Source organism: Mastomys coucha, unplaced genomic scaffold (assembly GCF_008632895.1).
Source record: "Mastomys coucha isolate ucsf_1 unplaced genomic scaffold, UCSF_Mcou_1 pScaffold14, whole genome shotgun sequence".
In the NCBI taxonomy this organism is placed as follows: Eukaryota; Metazoa; Chordata; class Mammalia; order Rodentia; family Muridae; genus Mastomys; species Mastomys coucha.
Window position 1 is genome coordinate 64917739 of NW_022196896.1, and position 25642 is coordinate 64943380.

Here is a 25642-nt window from a genome sequence, read left to right on the forward strand (position 1 = left end):
GCAGGAGGAAGCTTCTTGGTCTGCCTTGGATTTATGCCATTTGGACGAGTTTGAAGAACACTGATGGCATTTTCTAGAACGCTCTTCAGATTTTTGGGTTTGTTGTTGTTGTTTGTTTGGGTTTGGGCACTGGGAACTGAACCAGGGCCTTGAACATGGCAGGCAAGTGTTCTTATTGAACTTCATCTTTAAATGTTTAGTTTGAGGTTAGTGTTGCTAAGTTGCCCAGGCTGGCCCTGAACTTGAAGTCTTCCTGTCTCAGTCTCTTCAATAACTGGAATTATGGGTGTGTGCCACTATGCCTGGCTTCTTCTGAGACAATCCCTTGCTGGGTAGCCCAGGCTGGCTCCAGTCCAGCCTCCCATTAGCCTCCTAAGTGTTGAGATTGCAGCAGGAATCACTGCACCCAACCTACACTGACTATTTTTTTTTTCAAGAGCCACCCTGTCTTCAGTTTGCTGTTCTCTTGTGTCATGTCCTTCTTCATACTTGCTCCTAGTAGGCATCACTCTGCCTTGTGAAGGTTCTTCATTTAGTAGCACAGCTGGCTTCTGGAGGTGTTTCCATGGTTCCAGCGTGAACTACTAATGAGCACAGATTTCCCCACCAGCACTGTGGGAGCCGCATTCTACAGGTTTACGTGTTTTACTTAATGTCCCATAATTTCTAGTAAGTTTTAAATGTCATGTTTCCTTTTTTTTGGGCCATGAATTATTAAAAATGTGCTAATTGATCTCCAAGTGTTGGGAGGTTTTCAAGTTGTCTTTCTATTATTAATTTTGACTCCATGATTGCTGAAGGCATCCTCGGCAAGATTTATTTTCAATATAGTAAATTGTTTTTCATAAAAAATTAAAACTTAGTAGAAATTATGGAAAATTAATAAATTAAATTTATAGAATGTGGCTACCATGGTGCTGGGTGTTAGAGAAGATAACCATAATTGGCCACTTCTTTATTTTTTTTTGTCTTTGTTAGATCTAACACATTTTTGCTTTGTGTTTTTTAAGATTTTATTGTTAAGTGCATATGTATTTAGAGTTTCTGTGTTTGTAGATTGTGCCTTCTATCATTATTTAATATCCCTTCTTATCCTTAGTACTTTCACTGCTCTGAAGTATGTGGTACGCCAGGCTTTGTAATACATGCATATCCCAGCACCCAGAAGGCTGAGGTTGGAGGATAATGAAGTAGAAGCCTTCTTAGCTACCAAGCAAGATCTCGACTCAAAACACAAAAATCAAACCCAAGTGAAAACCAACAACTCTATCCACAAACCTAAAGTGTACTAAGTGTCCTATCCCTGCTATAAAAGAATAAATCTGTAATGCATCACTTTCATCCTCATATCTCCAGTTTGTCCACGTTACTGTATGTAAAGTGAGTTCTTGTAGGATCAAGGGATCTGGTCATGACTGTAAGTAGTTCTCTGATCTCTGTCAAGTAGTGGGTACTAGAGCCTTGTGTATGCATTGTTAGTATCTAAAGCTCATGTCTACAGTTTGGTTATTTGCTTACGGTGTATCCGCAGGTTCATCCTTTACTCTTTCTTGCCTTCTCTTGGGTCCTTGGGTAACTTGTAGCATTCCATTTTGCTTTCTACTGTAGCACTCTGGTTTTGTCCTAATGGCTTTCCTTATACAAAGTTGCTACTTACTATAGCTCCCCACACTGATGTAAGATGACTCCAAGCTAAGAGGCCTGCTTTCAGTTTATACTCTTTCTGCTCCATCCACCTTAAATGAGTTACTGAAATGGCTCTCCGGTACGCAACCATTAGATGCCATGAAACCTACCCCAACCATAACATGTGACTGGAGAAGTTTAGGGAGTTAAGGGTGGCCTTCTGCAATGCCTTCCACGTTCAGGGTTTGAGTTTCTTCTATTGCTTCTTTTGAGTTGTAAGTTTTCATTAGTCACCCTTTAAAGATGAGCCTCTCACTTATAGAGTCCTATGCTTTTCTATCAGCCCCAAAGTAAGTATTCCCACCAGATGTGAGTTATGACTGTGGATCCATTCCTCTTGATACATGAAACATGTCCAGCCACTTCCTTATGTTTCTGTGGTTTCAGATGAGATGTGGCTGCCACCCAGAGTGGAATTCCTTATGGGCAATGCAATATGTTATGTTATTTCTCTTTGACTGTTCTGGGGGGGGCAGGTGTTTTGGCTTTAATTTTAAGAACTTTACATACAATGTATCTAGCTATGATTTTTAACCTATTTGGGTTTTCTCAGCTTCTTGAATTATAGTCCTTATACTTTTCAGCATAAATTTAAATTTAGATTTAAAAAATTATTTTCATTATTTTAACTTATGTATATGTTTGTAAAGCGGGGCTGTGCATACATGTGCAGGTGCCCACATGGGTTGGAGGCATCGTATCCCCCGGAGCTGTGACACATGAGTGTGAGCCACCCAGCATGTGTGTTGGGAAGTAAATTTGGGTCCTCTACAAGAACAGTACATACTTCTAACCCCCAAGTCATCTCTCTAGCCCCTGAGGATTTTCTTGAATATTTTAAAAATTTCTCACTCTCCTCTCTCCTTTTCTGGAACTCTTACTTACAGCACTAATATTCTATCTGCCTTATTGTCTCAGAGATCTCTAAGCTGACAACTTTTCTCAAACAAACAAGCTGTTTCTGTTTTTTTTTTGGGGGGGGGATGTCTGGTTTTTCTTTATTGCATTCTGGATAATCTGATTATTGTGTCAGGAGACTCTTCTAGTTCAGCTGGCAGACACTGTCTTTGGCCTGCCCGAGCTGGCTTATGTTTGTGAGCTTTCACTCCAGTAACCATTATTTTTCAGAGCTACCTCACACTGCTGGGACTCCCATTTAGTTCCTGCTTGGTGCTGACACAGGAGTGGGAGGTATATCCCTGGGCTTCCTGTCCTAGTGGGTGACTTTCTGGGGACACAGGAATAGAAATTGCTAAGTCCAAGTCTCCTTGGGCCACCAGGTAAAAATATAGAAACTATAGGTGCTTAAGCCAGGATATACTCAGATGTTTTTACTATCTTTGGCTCTACCACTTTTTCAACAGCTCGCTTCATGTACAAGCTACAACAATAAAATTACTCATCCAATCCTGAACATAGGAAGAGGGGGTGGGGGAGAACATCATATTCTGTATTTGCCTTCTCATCTATGTGTCTTTAGTAGCTTTCCATGCCAACTCCATGGTGAGCTATCCACCTTGTTAGAGTAATGCAGCCAATGCCAGGCATCCATGTAGCGGGGTCAGCATAGTGTTTAATGCAGTGTCTCCAGGTTGCTAGCACAGCCATAGGCGCCCCCTCAAGACAGTTTGCTAAGTTGTGTTCTAGCCTTAGCATGACGCATGGCAAAGTGGATCTTGGGTACTTTGTTAAGTATCCATGAATATGGAAAAGAAGCTTATGAAAGAGGCCCAGGGGAAAGGAGCTGCATGGGAGGAGACCCACCTGGGACTGGGTTTGAGCATCTCTTAACAGAAAGGGATATGAGCTGGATGCTCATCATTTCTTGGGCCACCAGTCTTCATCTCCCTATCCAGTTCTTATAAGGGAGCAGAGCCTGATATAGACATTGAAGCTCTGGCTTCCCTTCAGCTTAGGTGTAAGTGTGTGTGGGGCTCAGGCACACAACTGGAGAGTAACCTTCCTGGATTTGAACCAAGAGGCAGTGAGCGTAGACGGTGGGTCTACCAACAAGAACCGTGACAATGGTGGCATATGCAAACAGGTGAAGCCTCTTGGGTGGCAGCGGGCTGCTGGTCTCTCTCATGTCTGACAGCGCCTGGTGTGGTGTAGCTAACAGCATCTGGTGTCCTGGTGGTGTTGCAGTGGGGCCTCTGCCAGGCAGGCTTGCAGCAGGGCTGGGGCCTTTGCTGGTGTGAGGTCCCAAGCTGGGTTTCCCTGCCAGATGGCAGTTCTGTGAGCTCTCTGGATGCCCTTTGTATAAATTCCCTCTGGCTTGGACCAGTCACAGTTGTTTTTCTTGCTTATGACTGCGGTTGAATTGATACCCTGGGTCTGAGGCAAGGAGGAAGGGTTAATCTTGCAGTCCTGTGTATTTTACAGACAGGGATTATGTCTTGGTAAGGCTCATTTTTGTATGTTAAAGTACATTCTAGCAAACCTACATTTATCTGGTTTCATTCCACTCTGTAATGACTCGTGAGATTTTTCTATTTTATAATTGATGTGTTCAGTAGCATTGTTAAAAAAACCTAACATCAGTTCCTCTTGACATGTAATATATATATTCTTTAAAATATATATATATATATACACACACACACAAAGAATTATAGATGGTGTTATGATTAATCTTTTATGAAGAGAGAAAATAAGCCATAATTTATTCTCTTTGATTTTAATTTCTACAGTTAGCCCTCAGTAGCTATGGGGAACTGGTTCTAGGATCCCCCAACCCCCATGGATACCAAACTCGACAGATGTTGCTCATATAAAACGGAGCATATTTGCGTATGAGCTATGCACCTCCTTCTGTCTGTTTTCAATCACTTTCAAGTTACTTATATCTAATACAATAAAAATGTAACTATACTTACTATAGTATAGTGAATACTTATGATAATATATTATCTAGGGAATAATGAATTTTTCTGATATTCAGTATCTGTGTAATTTCTTTTCTACGCATTTTTAACTTGGTTGGTTAAATCCCGGGGACATGGAACCCATAGGTACATGCTTCCCGCTGTGTTAGTTTATCTCTAGCACACTCAAAGCAGAACACCAGGATCTCATGCAGTCACATAAGACCCAATAGCATGCCTGAGCATTCTAAGGTGCACTTTCCAGCGTGACCTTTGTAGATTTGGGTTTATGCTAGAAACGCTCATGTGTTCATCATTAAAAACGAGGCCACACTCATGTTTGCCAAATACTGGGTGGCATGAATAAATCCTGAGTCGGAGCGAACATGATCCCAATCAGGAGGGCACTCGGGCAGCTTGATTAGGCGCCATCCTTAACTGAGTTAGCGGTTCACACAAAACCACACAGATGAAATTGCATTAAGACCCCTGTTGTCAAGACAGGAAATCCATAGCCTTGGCTTCCAGCAGACCTTGAACTGCCAGGCTAGAGACCCCAATGGCAAACCAACAGGGCTTGGTTTCTTGGGGTCACTGGTCTTAAACCATTTTGTCAATGAAATTTTGTCTCTTATTTCAGAAGTCCCTTTCCTTTCTTCTTTTCTTTTTTTTTAGTTGAAGCCAAGAATACACTTTGCTTGCTTATGTGCTCTCTGGATTGTATCTTTCCCCTCCACGCCTACAGGTTGGAAGTTCCACAAATACCCTCAATGCCCTGAAAATTGCTTTTGCCGATGAAGAAACACAAGTAATCTACCTTTTGACAGATGGGAGACCTGATCAGGTACTCACTCAAAACTGGCAAAGAAGGCGGGTTGGGTTTCCTAAAAGGGACTGCCGTGGTGGGGGGTGGGTGCTGAGCTCTTCACAGGCAGAGAAGCTGATCTTGTTGACTCAGACCTGTCATCCCACATACAAGGGAAGCTGAGGCAGGAGGACTGACCAACTCAACAGCTGCTGAACTCGTTATAGAACGAGTTCAAGGCCAGCATAAGCAACTTTGCAAGACACTGTCTCAAATTTCTGTTCGAGAGACTTAAAAAAGGGGAGGGGAGTTAAGGATGTAGCCCAGGGGTTGAGTGCTTGCCTAAGCATTGGAGGGGCTCTGGGTTCAATACCCAGGGCTTGGAGACCATGCCCAGGGAAGGAGATGCCTGCCTTGCACACTAGATTGTGTTTTATTATACACCAGGAACATGGAGATTGCTTTCAGTTTCTTTCCTTTGAGGACTCAATCTAAACATGTCTCTGGGCAACATCCTTGGTTCACATCCCCAATTTTAGCTTCACCCTCACTTAAACAAAAGCATGCCTTTCAACCGAAACATTCTTGGCTTTGTTTAGCCTGCCTGGAAAATATTTCAGAAGCGTCTGTTCTGCTTCTTTCGAGCTTTGTGAATGAAAGACGAGTACTCCGGGCATTAAGTAAATACAAGGATTTTCCAGGCCAGCACAATGTAAATCGACTGCTAAAGTGAATTAGTATCAACATGTATCCCGCCTTGGGAGATGTTTATAATGCACAGACTGCCTACTCTAAAATACCCTGGGTCAAATGACTCAAGGATTAAATATCGAAGCCACTGGATTTTTACCGCCGCAGTAGATTTATGGCAGAGAAATGGTGCTTTGGTGAAGTTTAATTTGGAATGCTGTCTCTGTCAACTTCACTGCGCCTTCTATTCAGAGGCAGGCTATGACTCTTGAGTACCCCAGGTGGTGCCAAAGTCTGAGGCTGCGAAAGAGATCCTTGCCTTAGGGAACGTGCTAGACATACACAGTTTCATTTTGACATAGTCCAGGGCGTTGAGGCTGTCTGCTCTATGTCTAACTGCACAGAGGGATGGATTCAGCTATACAAGGGTTTCCTAGTAGAGAAGGAAGGGCATCTGTACTGTGTCTGGAAAGGGGAGAAAGAACTTTCTGAACGGAGACCAAATTGTCCTGGGTGGTGCGTGTAGAGTGTAGTATGGGGAGCAGGGTTGTGCTGAGAAAAACCATCAGGGCATGGAGGGGAGTGAGTGGTTTAAGGATATTTGAGTCAGGTACAGGTTAGAGGGATGTGTGTCACCACAATGGGGACTTTCATAGGAGCAGAACTTATCACCCTTCCCTAGTTTGGAAACATTCCCTGAGAATGTCAGGGACACGCCAAAGCTTCTGCTGAGACCTTGACAAGGGCCTGCAAGCGTGAAGACAGGAGGAAGGGACTCACTTGAGAGTCCCCGGAGCTTGGTGCCCAGCCTGGGAGCGGGCAGCAGGGGAGTAGAGAAGGCAGAAAGGAGTTAACCACTTTCTGGCTAGGAACCCAACTGCAATTCCAATGAAGAGCAAACAGGTTTGGGGTGCCAGGGAGCACAAAGATGTTCAGAAGCCCCAAGAAACATGAGGATGGTTCAGTAGCTCAGGGGTCACATTCTAATGCTACAGGGGGGTGCTGGAGCACCATGCTAGTTTAGCACTGTGGAGCCTGGGGCTGGGAGCCAGTGATGGGCTTACAAAGTTGCTCTAATGTGCCCTCCTCTCTAGCTGAGTAGAGCACTGGGAATAAGGTAGAGGTGGAAACCTGGGTTGGAGACTGACCCAGCCCTGTCCATCAGCACATCCTCGGGCAAATGTTCTTTAACTAGAGTTTCCTCATCTGTGGTTCAAGGCTACTTCTCCTCCCTCACAGGGTTGCTCTGAGGGAATAAATGGCATTTCCATCACTGCACCCTGTAAATATAGTACCAGGGCTTCTCTTCTCAGCCTGAGGTTACCAGACAGTAAGCAAGGTGGACACAGTGTCAGTTTTCAGAGAAGCTTTTAGTGGAAGGAGAGTCAACAAGCAAATGAATGCACCATGCCATATAGTAAGCCATCTGGTGACACCTCTAGGGGTATGTAGTCCAGTGTCATCACCAGAGAACTTGGTGATGCTGGCAAACCTAACTGTACAGACCAGTGTCTCCACCATTAAGTGGAGGTGCTAGCTATGTTGTCACTTGGAGGGAATAGCTGGGGAAAGGGAGAATGGCAGGCAAATGCCAGATGATAAAGAGCCAATTTTGCAGGGGTGGGGAATATAACCTCCCACACCCATGTGTGTCCCAGAAGGCGGGCTTCCTCTTATCTTCACAGTCCACCATCTTTGAATGTGTGCCCCTTCCTCCTGGATATAGCATGGCTGCAGCTGCTCCGGGAGAAAGATCCATTTTGCGAGAATGGAGAAGGACATTAGATTCTTTTGTTTTGCCTTTTTTTTTAGAAAGGAAATCGCTCCCTGAGAATTTCTAGGTCTCATTAGTCAAAACTGGAATGGTTTGGCCATTCCTATCTACTTACATTTGTCCTTTTTTTTTTTTTTAAATCGATAGATACCATTGTCATGAAAAGAAAACTAGTGTCTTCATAGTTAAAAAGGATGAGAGGAATGGACAGGCAGCTATCACTCCTTCCCAAACTACCTCCCATGATGCTTGGAAGGCTGAACTGAGAGTTCTAAGGAGTAACCGGGAATTTAAGCTGTCTTAGCGGGTGCTCGGCTGCTGTAAAAGAAGCACCACGATCATAGCAACTCTTATAAAACAAAGCATTTAGTTGGAGCTTTTGCAGTTTCAGAGGTTTAGTCCATTATCATCATAGCATAGAGCATGGTGACACGCAGAAGACATGGTACTGGAGAGTTAGCTTGGCGTATTACACCTGTTTCGGAAGGCGGCAGGAAAAGAGAGAGACACTGGGCCTGGCTGGAGCTTTTGAAACCTCAAAGCCCCGTCCACTGTGACACACCTCTGCCAACAAGGTCCAACATATTCCAACAAGGCCACAGGTCCGAATCCTTTCAAATAGTGCCATTCCCTATGAGTCTTGAGGGGCCATTTTCATTCAAAGTACCACACAGGCCCTAAACAGAATACCCAGTCCTCAAAAGAACATTTAACCTCTCCTTCTGTCTCTCAGAAGCAAATTGCCTACAACATGGCAAAAGCTGAAATGGCTCTTTTGGTAGAGATGTTTGGAAGCCAAATTGGGAAGCCAGGCACCCACGATGTGGGATCCCAGTGGCCAGGATGCTCTTCCAATGGGTCTCCACCCTAGCCCAGACCACAGCCCAATTGGCATGGCCTCTATGCTGGATGCACTTAAAGGTGATTCTGCTTGGGAAACCTTTTTCCTACCACAATGTCGGACTTCAGGAGGTGGCCTTTGGGGCTCCATGCTCCTTGGTAGGCAGTTTGCTTATTGGATTGAACTAACACATTGACAAAAACATCATGCACTGTGTGAGCAACTCCTATCTCAGAATTTGACCACCCGTGGAAAATATTAAGAATTTTTTTTTTACACAATACCATTTGTCTTTCTCTTTTACTCTTTTCAAAAACATGTTGTTTTACTGCTTTTGTGTATAGGTATTTGTCTGCACGTATATCTGTTTGCCATATCCATACCTGGTGCCTATGGAGGCTAGAAGAGGGCTTCAAATTCTCCTTATTATCTTTTCAGCCACCAGAAATGGTGATGGACCACGTCAAACTCTTTCAGAACATCCCCATCTATGCCATCTCCTTCAGCTACAATGATGAGGTTGCGAACGAGTTCTTGAAGGAGCTTGCTGCTTTGACTGGAGGCGAATTCCGCGCTTATAACTTTGGCTGCAAGGATCCTGTTCAGGATATTCAGGTGGGAACTTGGTATACTGAGCAAATGGTTCATTCATTTGAGTGTTACAAGCCTCAAAGATCAGCTCATAAGCTGGTTTAAGACTCTGTCCACCATAGGGTTGCTAAGAATAGAACCTGGGTCCTTTGCAAGAGCAACTAGTGCCCTTTAACCACTGGGCCATTTCTCCAGACCACATATATAAAGGCTTTTGACTGCTGCTGTATAAACACCTGTGTGGGAAACTTTCAAGAAATTGCAGATACTAAGTAGCTACCTCTTAATTTCTCAAGGAATGCAACTGTGTGACCATCTGATAATAATTCACACTGATGGGGGAAGGGGACAAAGTAACTGAAAGTATTCCCTGGTCCTCTGGTCCTGGCCTCAGGATGTGTACTCAATATTTGCCAGGCATTCGAGGATCTCACTTGAGGTTCCATTAAGACCTGGAGACATCTATATAGTTTAAAGGTATTTGGGGTTGGTTTTTTTGTTTTTTGTTTTTTGTTTTTTTTTTTTTTTTTTTTTTTTTTTTCTGATTCAGTCTCTCAGCTAGTGCCCATTACCCCGAATTCTCCACCATTCCATTTCTCCCGGTAGTTCCTCGGAGCTCTCTTCCTCTGGACTCCAGCTCTGCCTCCTCCTGTTTCTCTCAGCATCTCTGCCTGCCTGGAAGTTCTACAGTACTTCCTGCCCCAGCGCCAGCCTCCAGCTCTTTATTATGCTAAAAGCCACATTCCTTACTCAGCTAGTAGGCTGCAGAAGATCCTTCCCCTAGGGTAGCTTAGTTTTCTAGTAAAGGAAGGTGAGGAAGTGAATATTACACATCCCCCAACCAGGCCTTGCTGCTTCAAATAACAATTGAAAACACAAGGATGTACTCTCTCGCGGCTTGTGGTTTGTGGGTCACCAACTCAAGAAGATCCTCTGTAGGGATCCAAGCTTGTTGCTCATTTTCCTTCTTGTATACCCAAGAAGAGACTTTAAATTGTTATCAGGGGTTTATCAGGACACATCAGAGACCTGAACAACTCTTGGACTGAGGAGACTACCCTCTGAGAACTGAACCAGACAAAAGGATCTCAGTGGACTGTGCTCTGAGATCACCCAAGCTGGGGAGGGGAAACCTCGTCCTTGTTTGGGTATTTGCAAGAGCGGCCATTGCTCTTTCAGATGTTTTGTGGAATATACAGAGGGGTCATGCTTCTGGAATAGATATCTTAAAGACAGGACTTGAAAGGATTAAAGTAACTTAAGTGCAAGCATCACTGAACAAATCTCCCCCCAAAATGAGAGGGAAACAAAAACATCTACAGTCTGACATCTGATCAATTATTGCCAGGCCTGCAGAACAGCAGGAAAATGTCTATCCATGATGAAAGGGAGAAGTACTGTAGCTGACATTAAGGTGTGTGTGTGTGTGTGTGTGTGTGTGTGTGTGTATGTGTGTGTGTGTGTGTGTATGTGTATGTGTGTGTGTATGTGTGTGTGTATATGTGTGTGAGTCTATGTGTGTTTTTATGTGAATGTGTATGTGTGTGTGTGTCTATGTGTGTGAGTCTATGTGTGTTTTTATGTGAATGTGTATGTGTGTGTGTGTCTATGTGTGTTTTTATGTGAATGTGTATGTGTGTGATGTGTGTATGTGAGTGTTTGTGTATTATGTATGTATGTGATGTGTGAGTGTATGTGTATTGTGTATGTGACCATGTGTGTGCATGTGTGTGGGAATGTGTGTATGTTAGTGTGTGTATGTGTGTATTTGAGTATGTGTGAGTGTGAGTGGTGGGAAAGAGCTACATACCCTGTTGGACTGGTTGCAGGAATACCCATGCACAGCATACCTGCCTACTTTTAGACAGAGGTTCAAAACAATTCAAAGAGGGAAAGATCACTTTTTCAACAAACAGTTAAAACAACTCACCGTCCACAGGCAAAACCACGAGCCCCAGCTTTAGTGCTGATCTTCACACACACAGAACACGCATGTGCAAGGTAAATCACGGGCTCCAATATAAAACTATAGATTATAAAAGTTCTATAAAGAAGCCTGGCCTTGTGGCACAGGCCTGTAATCACAGCTACTCAGAAGATGAAATACGATGAAATAAACCCTGGCTTATTTTATATTATATGCTTTTTTTTAAAACTTTTATTGCATTATGATGAGAAAAGTTACATGATTTCAATTTATCTGAATTTGTTAACATTTAAAAACATATTTTAAGTAACTAGAGTTGTATCACATTCTTGTTTCCCCTTTGCACCCCAACTCCTCCCAGAGATCCTACAGAGACTCTCTCCCTTCAGTACCTACAATATCTTTTTTGTCATGTTCTTTAAAATTTATAAAATATTATAACAATAAAAATAAATATTATAAAAGTTGTTTGATATAAAACAACAACCAATTTAACAGTCTTATGTAGATGCTTGTCTATAGCAATACTGAAAATACATGTTTTTCTCAATATAAATTTTAAATAACTCCAAACATATTAACTCTATATTTTAAAATAATACATCACGACTAGTATTTTCTTAAATGAACATAAATATATAAAGTCTTTTTTGTTTGTTTGTTTGTTTTGTATTTAGTAGAGCTTAAAATCTTGGCTCTTACTGTGGTACAAGCCCAAAATAAGAACAATTTTTAGACATTGGATTTCATTGTAATAAGGCTGTACTTCAATGACCCTCACATCACCAAAGGATTTTACCTCCATCGGAGCTAAGCTGAGAGTTGACAGTTCTGCTGTGCCAAGGAATGAGTTGTAGGCACGATTTTTGGATACAGACTTCCTGCTATGGTCAAAACTATTTGACTTGAGTGAGTGAATTTATTCTCAGCCCACAGAGAACAGGGTACATTCATTTAAGAAATGGTGTATGCATTAAGATGGTCTATCCATAACGTCATTCACCAACTGTTTCAATGAACAATGGAGGGTGGCACAGACATTAGGTGAGGGAAGAATTTGGTTCATTGGCTGTGATAATTTGGAAAAGCATTCATCTCAGAGAAAGAGTAACTTATAAAGTCCTCTTCTTCCAACTTGATACAAGAGTTAATAAATGTCAAGCAAAGTATTCAGTCTCACTCTTTGTTGTTCTCTTACAACCCCCTTCCCAATTTAATTGCCTACATTTTTGGGGGGGTATATAAATACTTTTGAAATATGTAAGCTGTTCTGAAAACCCTAGTATAGTGTAAAAACATGAAATAAACAATACTACTAATAGAGAGGCTGAGATAGGAGAAGCAAGATTTCAAGACCCTTATGTTGTACACAGCAAGACACTGTCAAGAACAAGCTGACAGTGTATATGGATTGTATAATATTGGACCTACTCCTCCAATTACCAAATTAGAGAGACAATTGGATGACAGTCAACAAATATCTAATTCCTCATATTTTTGGATTTCAATTGATTAGGATATGTTGGTAATATTAATTTTCATATTAAGATATTAAGAAAAAGTAATTGTTACTTCCTGTTGTTTCTGTTGTAAGAGGTGGAATTAGGTTTGTGTGGATTTGTTGAAAGATTATTTTCTTGTTTCTTCTAGGGTGTAGTTTTACTCCTTATGTTGATGTTTTCCATCTATTATCCTTTGTAGGGCTGGATTTATGGAAAGATATTGTGTAAATTTTGTTTTGTCATAGAATATCTTGTTTTCTCCATCTATGGTAATTGAGAGTTTTGCTGGGCATAGTAGCCTGGGCTGACATTTGTGTTCTCTTAGGGATTCAGTGCAGAGATACAATTCTAGCTTAACATTTGAACATTAACACATAACATACCATATTGGTACATTTATTTTTAATGTTTCTTTTGTTCTATTTTTTGTTTTATTTTATGTGTATGAACATTTTGCCTGCATGTGTATCTGTGGACCACATGCATGTCTGGTACCCTTGGAGGACAGAAGAGGGCACTGGATCCCCTGGAACTGGATCATAGACATTTGTTCCTTTGGGAGAGCAGTCAATGCTCTTAAGTGCTGAGCCCTCTCTCCCGTCTAATATTGTTATTTTTATTTATTCTTTGAAGATTTCACACATGTACACATCCTCCTCTATTTCCTTTGAACTCTCGCAGGATCCACCAACCAATCTCCCTGATGACTTCCTAAAATTAATAGCTTCCAGAGTCCAATCAATGCTGACCCTGTGTGAATGTGTATGGGGCCATCTACTGGGTCACGAGGTTAACTGCCAATAAATATCTCAGCTTACTACAGACAAAATAGAAGTTAAGGCTGCAGGGAAGGCTCAGTGATTAAGAGTGCTTGCTCCTCTTCCAGAGTACCCAAGTTCAATTCCCAGCACTCTCGTGTCAACTGACAACCAACTAACTCCAGTTTCAGAGGATCACATACACTTTTCTGGCCTCATGTCGTATACAGATACACACTCGGGTAAAACACTCATACTTACAAACTTAAGTAAGTCTTTTAAAAAAGTAACCATCTTGCTTTATACATGAAAAACTTTTTAGCAAGTTCAGTAATAACACATTTCTGTAATAAAAATCCTCAAATACCAGGCAAGCTGCAAGGATGCTGCTCTGGTCCATCTTCCCAAGGTCCCAGCTAAGGCATCAGAAGCATAAAGGACGAAAGGCACCGGTCGAGAAGAAGTCTATCATTATTTTCACCCAGCATTGTCATCTAGGTAGAAAATCTGATGGAATATTCAAAGCAGCCACTGTGCCTGGTCGTTTACTTTAGCCAGAGCATAAGTCGTAAAAGTAAATGTACAAAACCCAACTTTGTTTCTTCCTACTAGCAAAGAGTAGACATTTAAATAGACCTCACTGAAAATAGCAGCAGAAATAACAATAATAATGATAATAGTAATAATAATAACTATAAGTAATAATAATAACTGTATCAGAATATGTGGAAGGCCTTCACACGGACCAGGGAGAAGCCCAGCTGAGAAGTGTGTTCTGAATGTGCTAAAGGACTTAGCAGCACTAGGCTGTGCGTTCTCTCCAGTGGATCTGTCGACTCAGTACAAGCCCAGTCAAAAATCCCAGCAGGATTTTAATGAAAATTAACAGACTTGGTAATGGGTCAGTGGGTCAGAGTCCATGTTCTGCAACCATGAGGACCTGAGTTCAAACCCCAGCTCTAATGTAAAAAGCCAGGCATGGCTGAGGGTGCCTGCAATTCTGGCATTATGGGACTGAGACGTGTAGATCCTGAGCAGTTGCTGCCATCAGCATAACTGAGATTCGAAGTCTCGAAGTCTCTGATTCACTGAGAGCCTGTGTTAGAGGCAGAACATAGAAAGGGTAGAAGGAACCTGAAATCAGTGTCTCACCTGAACTCTGTGTGCCTGTATCTGCACATTCACATGCATCACATGCACACATGCATACACATGCAAACACATGCATACACACAGATACAAGGTCATGCACATGCATGCGCACACATACATACCCATCAGCAAACTGATCCTAAAAGGGAAAGGCAAAGGGTTTAAAATTACCAAAATACCTTTTCTGAAGAACAAGTTGGAAGACAGGGTCTCCCTATGTAGCCCAGGCTGACCCCAAACTCTTGGTTCTCTTACCTTGACCTCCTGGGGGCTAAGGTTGAAGACACATGCCACAATACCTACCTGAAAAAAAAATAGTCTTAGATAGGTTATAAAAATTATAATCCAGCTGGGTGGTGGTGGCGCACGCCTTTAATCCCAGCACTTGGGAGGCAGAGGCAGGCAGATTTCTGAATATATATACATATATATATATTCCATATACTAATAAATTGGTCATTTGGAATAAATCAATATTCAAAGCTTCCTCATTGAAAAGACAGCTACAATACTGAAAAGAAATCCTGTGGAATAGGAGGGAAATGTTTTCAAATTCTGTGTCTACTAAATGACTTATACCCTGAATATTAAAACATTCTCAAAACTCAATAATGAAGAAACCCAAAATATGGGCAAATTTTTTAAGCAGACAGTTTATCAGAATCCCACCAGTGAAGATATAGAGCCAGGAGGACCATGAGTTCAAGGCTGACCTGGGATATATAGCAAGACCATGTTTTAGGGTAAAACAAGACATTAACAAAAGAATATGTGCTTGGTAAAAAACCATGGAAATCATGATTAGCAACAAGAAATCCACATTAAAACCACAAGTAAATACTAGCCTACAGGTGTCAGAATGGCAGGGATTCAGCCACCATTTATGCTATACATTTGCAAGGATGTGGATGGTCTGGGACTCCTACCTGATTGGTGGGATTATAGACTGAAAACAATGTGGTAGTTCTTCACAAACAGTGAGGTCACCATCCACATGATCTAGTTATCTTAGGCTCCTGTTTGCCAAAAATAACTGGAAGCATATGTCCACACAAATGATGCATCCACACGTGTTCATAGTGTTCTCTGTATCAGCACAAGCCTGGAACATCTCAGCTACCTGTAAGCAAGTGAATGGATATGTTTTTATATTTATTATATAGAAGAACACTACTTAACAATAAAAGGAATGAGTGACAGTTTCACACTATAATATGAATGAATTTCAAAATGATAATGAGTGAAGGGAGCCCCAGAGGGTTCAAGCATTTATCCTATGATTCCATATATAGAAATTCAAACTAATTTTAAGGGACAGGAAATGTTGAGTAGTAGCTTGGTAACTGGGGAGAGGGGTTATAGGAAGGAGGTCCAGAGTTACAAGTTGGGGTGAGGGGTGTGTTTGGGGAGGCACTAGGTATGTTTATTGCTTTTGTCATAATGATGTTACAAGTGTGACTACGTAAATTCCCTTTCTTTTACGTGAATAATAAACCATAAATCTGGTTGGACATGGGATAGTGAAAGAATCCCACAAGATTTTTTTTTTTTTTCCTGAGACAGGGTTTCTCTGTGTAGCCTTGGCTGTCCTGGAACTCACTCTGTAGACCAGGCTGGCCTCAAACTCAGAAATCCGCCTGCTTCTGCATCCCAAGTGCTGGGATTAAAGGCTTGTGCCACCACCGCCCGGCTGATTTTTTTTTTTTTTTAAAGATTTATTTATTACGTATACAGAATTCTCCCTGCATGTACGTCTGCAGGCCAGAAGAGGGCATCAGACCTCATTGCAGATGGTTGTGAGCTACCATGTGGTTGGTCACTGGGAACTCAGGACCTCTGGAAGGGCGATTGGTACTTTTAACCTCCAAGCTTCTGTGAGGTAGTAAGTCTTCTGTCCAAGGTGTCTGTGCTCTCGCAGGAGCTAGTGACGCGTTCGCTTCTCATTTCTGCAGGATGAAGATCTGAACCTTCTGCTTCAGGAAATGCAGCAGGGTTACAGCAACCTGAAGAAGATGCAGGATCTATACACCGAGTCCTTAGTCAACGACTGGTGGTACAATGCAGACAAGGACACAGATAGCAAGTGAGCTTCCAAACTGCCTATCACTGTGGCTGGGTTCTCTCCCCGACTCTACCCGACTCTCCCCTGCTTCCACTCTCACCACACCCCTCCTTTGTTCCCTCCCATCCTCATCTACCCCCTCCTGCTCTCCCTTTTCTGAAGGGGTTTAGGCAATCTAATGAGAGAAGCATGTAGTATAGTCACGTTAGGAATTTTTACGGAAAGAGGATGGTCTAGTAACCGTGGCTAGAGGTAGTCACATATACACTTTATATACTCCATCTATTATAGAAAGCTACCCCCACCCTTGAGCGGTGTTAAGACAGGGAGTGGTGCCTGAGCTTGAGATCAAGCCCAGAGATCAAGGCTTGTGGTCTGGGGTGCATTTTGTATAACTGTGACAGACACCTTAACTTCCTCCCACACCTTCCTGTGTCCTGGGATCTGCTTCCTTATCAGGCCCGTGGTGACAGGTTTGGGATAGATACCTTTCCGTTCTTTTTCTACACCATATCATGATTCTCATTTATGGTTCCAACAAAATCACAACTGATCCCAACTCTCTGGAAACGTGTTAAAACTTATTTAAGTGACTTAAGGTTGTTTGTGCAGACACTCATGCCTAGTCCACCAGGAAGATATCTAAAAGGGAGATAGCCAATGGAAAGATGAAAATACATCTTTTTTTTTTTTTTCCGGTTTTTTGAGACAGGGTTTCTCTGTGTAGTCCTGGCTGTCCTGGAACTTACTCTGTAGACCAGGCTGGCCTCGAACTCAGAAATCCACCTGCCTCTGAAAATACATCTATTAACCAGAACCTTTTATTCATCTAAACAAACTCTTCCTATTAACAAATTAAGCATTAGTGCAGACACCAAATTTGGAGAAGAGAGGCCTATCCTGTAGTGGATTGTCTTAGAAGGAGATTTTTGTAGTGTTTATTTATTTATTTATTTAAGGTTGTACAGATGGCCGTGAGCTATCATATGTGTGGCTGCTGGGAACTGAACTCAGGACCTCTGCCAGCCCCGCTCTCTCTGGAGTAATTCTCTGTAGCTGTCTTCAGACACACCAAAAGAGGGCGTCAGATCTCATTATGTATGGTTGTGAGCCACCATGTGGTTGCTGGGATCTGAACTCAGGATCTTCGGAAGAGCAGTCAGTGCTCTTACGGGCTGAGCCATCTTGCCAGCCCTGTAGTGTTTTCTTTTGGGAATTTGCGAAGCACAAATGTGCTTCTAAATGTTGCAAATAAACTGAAAACCAAGTAAGCAAACATTCCCTGAGTATAACCAGCTTCTCTGTTCTTTCACCCAGCACCTTAGCTACTTTCCTTTTAAGGAAGCTGTTTAAACAAACTCTTACCAAAACCGGCACCTGTTGCTTAGACAATTGGATTTGGTCGGCTGTTTGTTGTCTAAGAAGCCCATGCTGTGCTCTTCTGTTTCAAGGGCTGAGAGGTTTGGGTGTTGGAAGCAGAAACTTTTACTACTGCAACTGTTACACTTTGGGCAAATTACTTAATCCTAAGGAGGCTCGGTGTTCCCATTTGTAAGGTGGTGATAGGAAGCTTGGTGTAGGAACCCAAGGCAGGCAGGAACTCTGAGGTAACAGAGAAGAGCAGAAAGCTGTGCCTCAAGTCTGCAGGTGCCAAACTTCTCCCACTTCCTTTCTACTTGATGGTGTTAGGAAAGCGATTTCTCCCACTTAGCTATTAACAACAGACAACCATTTTGAAGTTTTCCATTAAGTGAAAATAAATAAATAATGAATTAAAATGTAACAGACTCTCTTTTTTTTTTTTTTTTTTTAAACTGAGGCAAACCATGCGTCAGGAGAAGTAGGTGCAAGAGTTCTGGTCTTTTCTGCCTCAGGACGCACAGTGTGGATAGAGTCACACAAAGGTTGGAACACAGGGCAGGGCCACACAGCTCTTCCGTGGCTGATGTTTTCAGAGCCCAGAGATAGAAACGCCCAGGAAGAGACTTGAGCATTTCTGGATCCCTCCTGGCCTCAGAGATTCTCCAGAATCATTTGCTGCCATCTTGGCAGGCGTGGGAAGTCTATACCTTTACAAGAGCTTGCTAGATGACACTGGGGTTGGAGAATTAGCTTCCCATAATTTTTGTGTGCTTACAGCCAGTGCTTCCTTCCGTTCATCCTCACAGCTGTCCTGTGTAGTCATCGTGTGATGGACCAAGAAAGCTTAGAATGGACTGTGTGACTTCAGTGAGGTCACATATCTGGTAGGAACAGAGCTGTGATGGGAGCCACACCACCTGACTCGGGCTGAACCTGACCATGCTCCTATGTCCTGACCACGCTCCTATGTCCATGCACTGAGGCATATTAATGCTTAATTTGATAATAGGAAGACTGAGTTTTGATGAATAGGAAAATCAGATTAATACATGTATTTTTGGCCACCCCATTTTGCCAATGCTCTTAGTTAGAAGCGGCTATCCTGAGAGGACAGCTTGGGGATGCCCACGTCTTTAAGTCTGGAGTGTTCAGTGTGGATGGATTAATGGTTTTCTCTTCCATTAAGAAATGGTCTTCTCCTTTTATCCCTTTTTTTATTGGTCTACTTAAAAAAAAAAAATCTGAATCAAACAGGCATCAAAAGGAAATCTCATCCATGGTTTCAACGCCAGAAAAACGGGCAAACTCTCAAGCCGACACTGATTCAATGGCTTCTTCATCCCCAAATGTGTCTACAGGGTCATTGAAGCTTTTGGAGGAAAAGACACAGAAAAAGAAAATCCTTCATGCAGGTATCTGGGCACAGGATGGCATGACTCTCGCCTGATTTTCCTCCAGTGAGATAGACTAAAACCAAACCCAAGTGGGATTTCTTTTAAAACCTAATTTAAGTATTCAGTTTGTTTATTTGGGTGTCTTGCTCATTCCTGACAAAACCACCACCTCTGAGCTACCCTCAACCTCTTGTGCATAATTTTTCAATTCAATTTTAAGACAACTGGCATGATATCATAAATAGCTTTATCCTGTAGTTGTCCCTCCCCCCTCCAACTCCCTTCTGTGGTAATATCTCACAGAATCATATCACAACACTACAACCAGGATATTGATATTGTTAAAATGCAATGTTTTTCTTAAGATTGTCCCAACTTTTCTTGTCTGACTGTGTTTTTAATCAAGTGTGCAGGCACATACTGTTACCCCTATACTCAGGATGCAGGGTAATTCCATGGCCATGAGGGTCCTGTAGGTTGCCCATTTATAGTCACACCCCCACACCTTACATACTTTTCTTTGGTCTTTGGGAATCACTATGTTCATATATTTATATACATAATATATAATAATATAAATAATAAATAATAAAATATAATAAAAATAAAAACAAATCATACTATAGTAATATTTCTCACTTTTCTCACTCAGCATAATTTTTTATAAATGTATGCAAGATTTTACAGGTGTCAACAGTTCATTCCTTTTTTATTGGTGAGTAGTATTCCAGGTGGTATATGTACCACAACTGGCTTAACAGATAAATTAACAGATAAATGATCTGTTGATTAATCCAAACTGCATCTAAGTTAGCCTATTATAAATAAAGCAGATTGTGAGCATTCATGTACAAATTCGGTGGATCTCTTAGCTTTTGTTTAATGAGGGTGAATAGCTAAGAGTAGAGCTGCCACGCCCCATGGTAATTCAACATTTCACTGTAAAGAAAATTACCAGTTTTTCTAAAGCAACTGTGCCATTTTGCCTGAGCAAGTGACCAGTTATTATACATCTTCAACAGCATATCTTACCATGTCTTTAAGATCTTTATCTCCCTGATGCTTGTGTGACAGCTCACAGTGATTTTAATTCGAGTTTCTGTAGTTGCTAATGATGTCGGCTGTCCTCATGCTTGTCACTATTAGGGCTGTTTGCCAGTCAGCGGTCACCTCTGGTGATACATCAGTGAGCTTGTAGGGTGATGGGTGAATTTTAAGAGTTCCTCATATGTTTTAGACATGAGGCCTCAGATCAGCCACCTGGAATCTTTTTTCTCTTTTTGTGGCTTGTCCTTCCTTCCACAGTAGGGTCCTTCAGCAAGCAGAGGACTCTAATGGATCAGGTTTTCTTTCTTGGATCCTAACTTTGGTATCAAATATAAATTCTAGCTCTAAGTTTTGAAGATTATTTCTTTTCCTAGAAATTGCATGTTTTTCTTTATTATGCGACATTCTGTATAAGGTTTGAGATTCAGATCAAAATATCTTCTTTCCCTCTGATCTCTCTCTCCTTTTCTTCTCTTTCTTCTTTTCCTCTCCCTCTCCCTCCCTCTCTCTCTCTCTCTTTCTCTCTCTCTCTCTCTTATTTGGGACTATGGTTATTACTATACTATGATTTGTTTTTTTATTACTGTTGTAATAGTTTTATTATTTAAAATTCTTATTTAAAATAAAATTTTATTTTTATTATTTAAAATTAATTAAAATAGGTTCTTTCTCCCAGTCCCATGCTCCTAGAAATAAGAACTCAAAATATATTTACAAACACCTTGGCCATATAGCTAGGCTCTCCTTTGACCAGAATTATAACTTAAGATAACCATTTATTTTAACCTACCTTCTGCCATGGGGCTGGTAACCTGTGCTCAGTTACCACACATTCATCTCCTCACATCTTCCTGGGTGGATCTTCCCATGCTTCACTCTCTCCCAGAATCCTTTCTGCCTCCCAGATATCCCACCTCCTATTTCCTGTCTAAGCCATGGGCCATCAGATTTTTTTATTGACTGGTGAGACATCCATATAGACATTAAGATACTCTCTCTACATTATATTAAATTTAAATACATTTTGGTCATATTCTTCCTCACCCCCAAGTCCTAGATCCTCTCCCTCTCTTTACTCACCCAATTTTGAGTTCTCTCAATGAACCATACCACAATTCAACTATGAAAGCCCTCCAAACCAAGAAAATGAAATAAAACCATCCCCCTCCCCCAAAACAAAACAAAACCCCACCAAACCATAACCCAATAAAAGCACACAAAAAAGCTGTGGAGGCCACTATATGTTGGTCATCTACTCCTGAACATGAGGCCTGTTCTGGAATGGTTGATATGCCCAGTGTCACTCTATTGGAGAAAACTGATATTCCCTCTCCTAGCAGGTATAAGAGACAGTTCAGTTGTTGATCTTTACCCTAGTGGCTAGGTTTCATTCATTCATTCATTCATTCATTCATTTAAAAAATAAGAAAATAAAATATAATAAGGTAAAACAAAAACTATCACATTGAAGTTGGACAAGACAAACCAAGCCAACGGAAGGCAAAGAGCCCAAGAAAAGGCACAGGAATCAGAGGCCCACTCACTCGCACACTCAGGAATCTCACAAAAACACTAAACTGGAAGCTGTAATCTACACACAGAGAACATGTTGCAGACCTCTGAAGGCCCTGTGCCTGCTGCTCCAGTCTCTGCAAGTTCATAGGAACTTTACTCACATGATCTAGAGCGCCTTGCCTTCTTGGTTCCTCTGTCCCTTCTGGCTTACTCGCTTTCCATTACCTCTTCTGAAGGGAGCGATTTGATGGAGACATCTCATTTATGGCTGAGTGTTCCAAGGTCTCTCACTCTCTGCATAATGTCTGGCTGTAGGTTTCTATATTTATTCTCATCTGTTGTAGGAGGCAGCTTCTTTGATAGCTGGACAAGGCACTGATCTGAGTATAGTAGAATATCACTAGGAGTCATTTTATTGCTACATTTTTTTCTTTCTTTTCTTTTCTTTTTTTTAGACCAGAATTATTTGATTTTATCCTAGATCCCTGGGCTATTTATTCTAGTCTTGGTTATTGGTCCCCTAAGGAGTGTTGGGTGTAGTACCCATCTGGTAGAGTGGGGCTTAGGTCAAATCACCTATTGGCTGGTTACTCCTACAAGCTTTGTGCCACCACTGCCCTAGCACATCTTGCTGGCGGTACACCAATGTAGATAAAGGACATGTGGCTGCTTTGCCTTAACATTTTTCTTTTCAGAGCATGCAGGGTATATTCCTGTACCAAACATGCTGGAATCTACGGGTGGAGGCTCTCTGTAGGTACCAGCTTGACATCTCCATTTTCAGTGAGTTGTGTAGGCATTGTCTGCAGCAATGGGGACTTGCTGTCAGTTTGTTGAGAGCAACCTATAGTCTTGGCAACAGCCTGGGTAGTTTGGGGGTCTCCATGGGGCCTCCTTGGCCAGCAACTCAATTATATATAACTCAATCCTTGTATTGGAAGCTTCCATTGGTGACAGGAGATGGACATTTGGGACTCTGTCTCCCCAGTATTTGGAGACTTCATTTAGATCGCTTTCATATATGTATATATTTTAGAAAGTTTCTACAACATTAGGTTTTCATATTACCTTCAAATGCCCCTTAATTATAGCTGTATTTCCTGTATTCCCATACACAAAACAAAAAATAATAGTTCAGGGCTAGAGAGACAGTTCAACATTAAAGAGCACTTGTTCTTGCAGAGGACCTAGGTTCAGTTTTATGCACCCACACTGTTGCAGGAAATATTAAAAACGTACCACCAAGTTCCCATGCTCCATCCAGCTACTCTCTGCCTGCCAACTCTCTGGTGGGACAGGAGCTCCCAAGTTCCATTAGCTGCTATGCCAGCCCTATGCAACAACCATCTGTCAGTGGTCAGCCCCCACAATACCCAGCATCCCGGTAGAAACAAAACTCTAGAAGCTTATAATTAACAGGTCAGAGATTTATATATCAATAAATTCTCAGTTCACAAGATGCCAATACAGTACTTTCAGAACCAATTGATAATGATAAAAGCTGCCCACCGTATTAGACAAATTATCCCAATTATTCTATCCTGCTATGATTTAAAAACCATGCAGGGTCAAGATCTTTTTCATGTCCATCCACCTCCATCTTGGCTTCTCCTTTTTTTCTCTCCAGTCTCTCTCCCTCTCTCTCTCTCTCTCTCTCTTCTCTCTCTCTCTCTCTCTCTCTCTCTCTCTCTCTCTCTCTCTCTCTCTCTCCCTTCCTCCCTCTCTCTCTCTCCCTTCCTCTCTCTCTCTCTGTCTCTCTGTCTCTCTGTCTCTGTCTCTCTCTCTCTCTCTCTCTCTCTCTCTCCTTTCTCCTCCCTTTTCTCTGTCTAATCACAGGCCTCCTGCTGCACTAATATTTTCCTCCCCCAACACATGGCAACCCATAATGCTTTAACTCCGGTTTCAGTGGATCTGACATCTTCTTCTGGCCTCTGTGACACCAGACACAAACATGGTGTACGTACATATATACAGAAAAAAAATACACACACACACACACACATATATAATACAAACAAATCTTTTTTTAGAAACCAAATACTTCTTTTCATTAACTTTACACATTTGTAAAGATCAATGGAGCATATTTATATGCATTGAATCTAATCTAGTTTCTGTGTTCTGTTCTATTGATCCATTTCTTTCCCTTTGCCAGTACCGTATGGTGTTGACTGATGGTGTGTCAACATTACAGATCATGAGTTCACTACTGTTTTTATTCTAAGGAATATTTTAGTTATTCTAGGACTTGATGCTTTTGTGTGAACTTTAGAATGCATTTGTCCATTTCTATTATAAAACTCTCTGGGATTTCACTAGCAATTGCACTGAATGTGACTCTGCTTGGCAGATGCCCCAGTTCATAAGTGTGGAATGTCTCCCCATGCATGTGAGTCTTCTTATGGCTAACAGTGGCGTTTCACAGTTTTCAGCATATCCCATAAAAACAGTGCCTGGTTTTTGTTGAGTCTGTAACTGGTAACTTTGCTGAAATCAATAGTATGACGAGTTCTACTTTGAGTGGACTATTTTGTCTTTTTCTGCCTGGGTACCCTATATGTCTTAGTCAGGGCTTCTATTCCTGCACAAACATCATGACCAAGAAGCAAGTTGGGGAGGAAAGGGTTTATTCAGCTTACATTTCCACATTGCTGTTGATCACCAGAGGAAGTCAGGACCAGAACTCAAGCAAGTCAGGAAGCAGGAGCTGACACAGAGGCCATGGAGAGATGTTCCTTACTGGCTTGTTTCTCCTGCCTTGCTCAGCCTGCTCTCTTATAGAGCCCAAGACTTCCAGCCCAGGGATGGCACCACCCACAAGGGGCCCTACCCCCTTGATCACTAATTGAGAAAATGTACCACAGCTGGATCTCATGGAGGCACTTCCCCAACTGACACTCCCTTCTTTGTTGTAACTCCAGCCTGTGTCAAGTTGATACACAAAACCAGCCAGTACACTATATAAGTAGGGACACTCTTGTATTTCTTATTTCTGGCTTTATTTCACCTTCTTGCCCCATGCCAGTGGCCAGAATCCCTACTTTTATTCTTAATAACAGTGAGTGGCCACCATTTTGTTTTCTCCTAATATTAGGGGGAAGGAATTTTCCCCAATTGAATATGATTTCAGCTGTGCAGATTTGCATATATTCTTTACCAAGCTTTGAATGTGCTTCATTTAGCTTTCTGGAAGGCTTTTATTTCTCATCACAAATGGGTGCTGGATTTTGTTAGGTACTTTTCTTTCTATTGATATATGAGTTTTCTCCTTTGGCCTGGTGATGGGGTAGATTGTGTGTGTGTGTGTGTGTGTGTGTGTGTGTGTGTGTTTGTGTGTATTCAAATACTGAAGCAGCCATGTATATATTTTCTAGTTTGCTTCCTGTTGCTGTGATTAAACACCCTGACTAAAAAAAAAAAAAAAACACACACACACACACACACACACACACAAACTTAGGTTTATTTCATTTTTATGGTCCATCACTGAGGAAAGACAGGACTGGAATTCTTACAGGAACTTGAAGCAAATCCAAGAATGACCTGCTGCTTTACCAGGACCGTGGTTAACTAGCCTTCTCATATGGCCCAGGCCTGCCTGCATAAGGAATGGTGCCACCCACAGTAGGCAGGGTCCTCTCACACCAACTAACAATCAAGACTACCTCCACA

At 41.8% G+C, this 25642-nt stretch overlaps 1 protein-coding gene across 4 annotated transcripts in view; it reads left to right on the forward strand.

Annotated features, from left to right (window-relative positions):
* The window catches only part of Vwa3b (von Willebrand factor A domain containing 3B), a 160110-nt gene that overhangs the window by 84188 nt on the left and 50280 nt on the right, over nucleotides 1-25642 (forward strand). For all 4 annotated transcript variants that reach the window (XM_031367215.1, XM_031367213.1, XM_031367216.1 and 1 more), the window contains 4 exons: nucleotides 5296-5394; nucleotides 9099-9275; nucleotides 16543-16673; nucleotides 19269-19426. In XM_031367215.1, the coding sequence (XP_031223075.1) occupies nucleotides 5296-5394; nucleotides 9099-9275; nucleotides 16543-16673; nucleotides 19269-19426 (565 nt within the window). The remainder of the gene's footprint in view (nucleotides 1-5295; nucleotides 5395-9098; nucleotides 9276-16542; nucleotides 16674-19268; nucleotides 19427-25642) is intronic.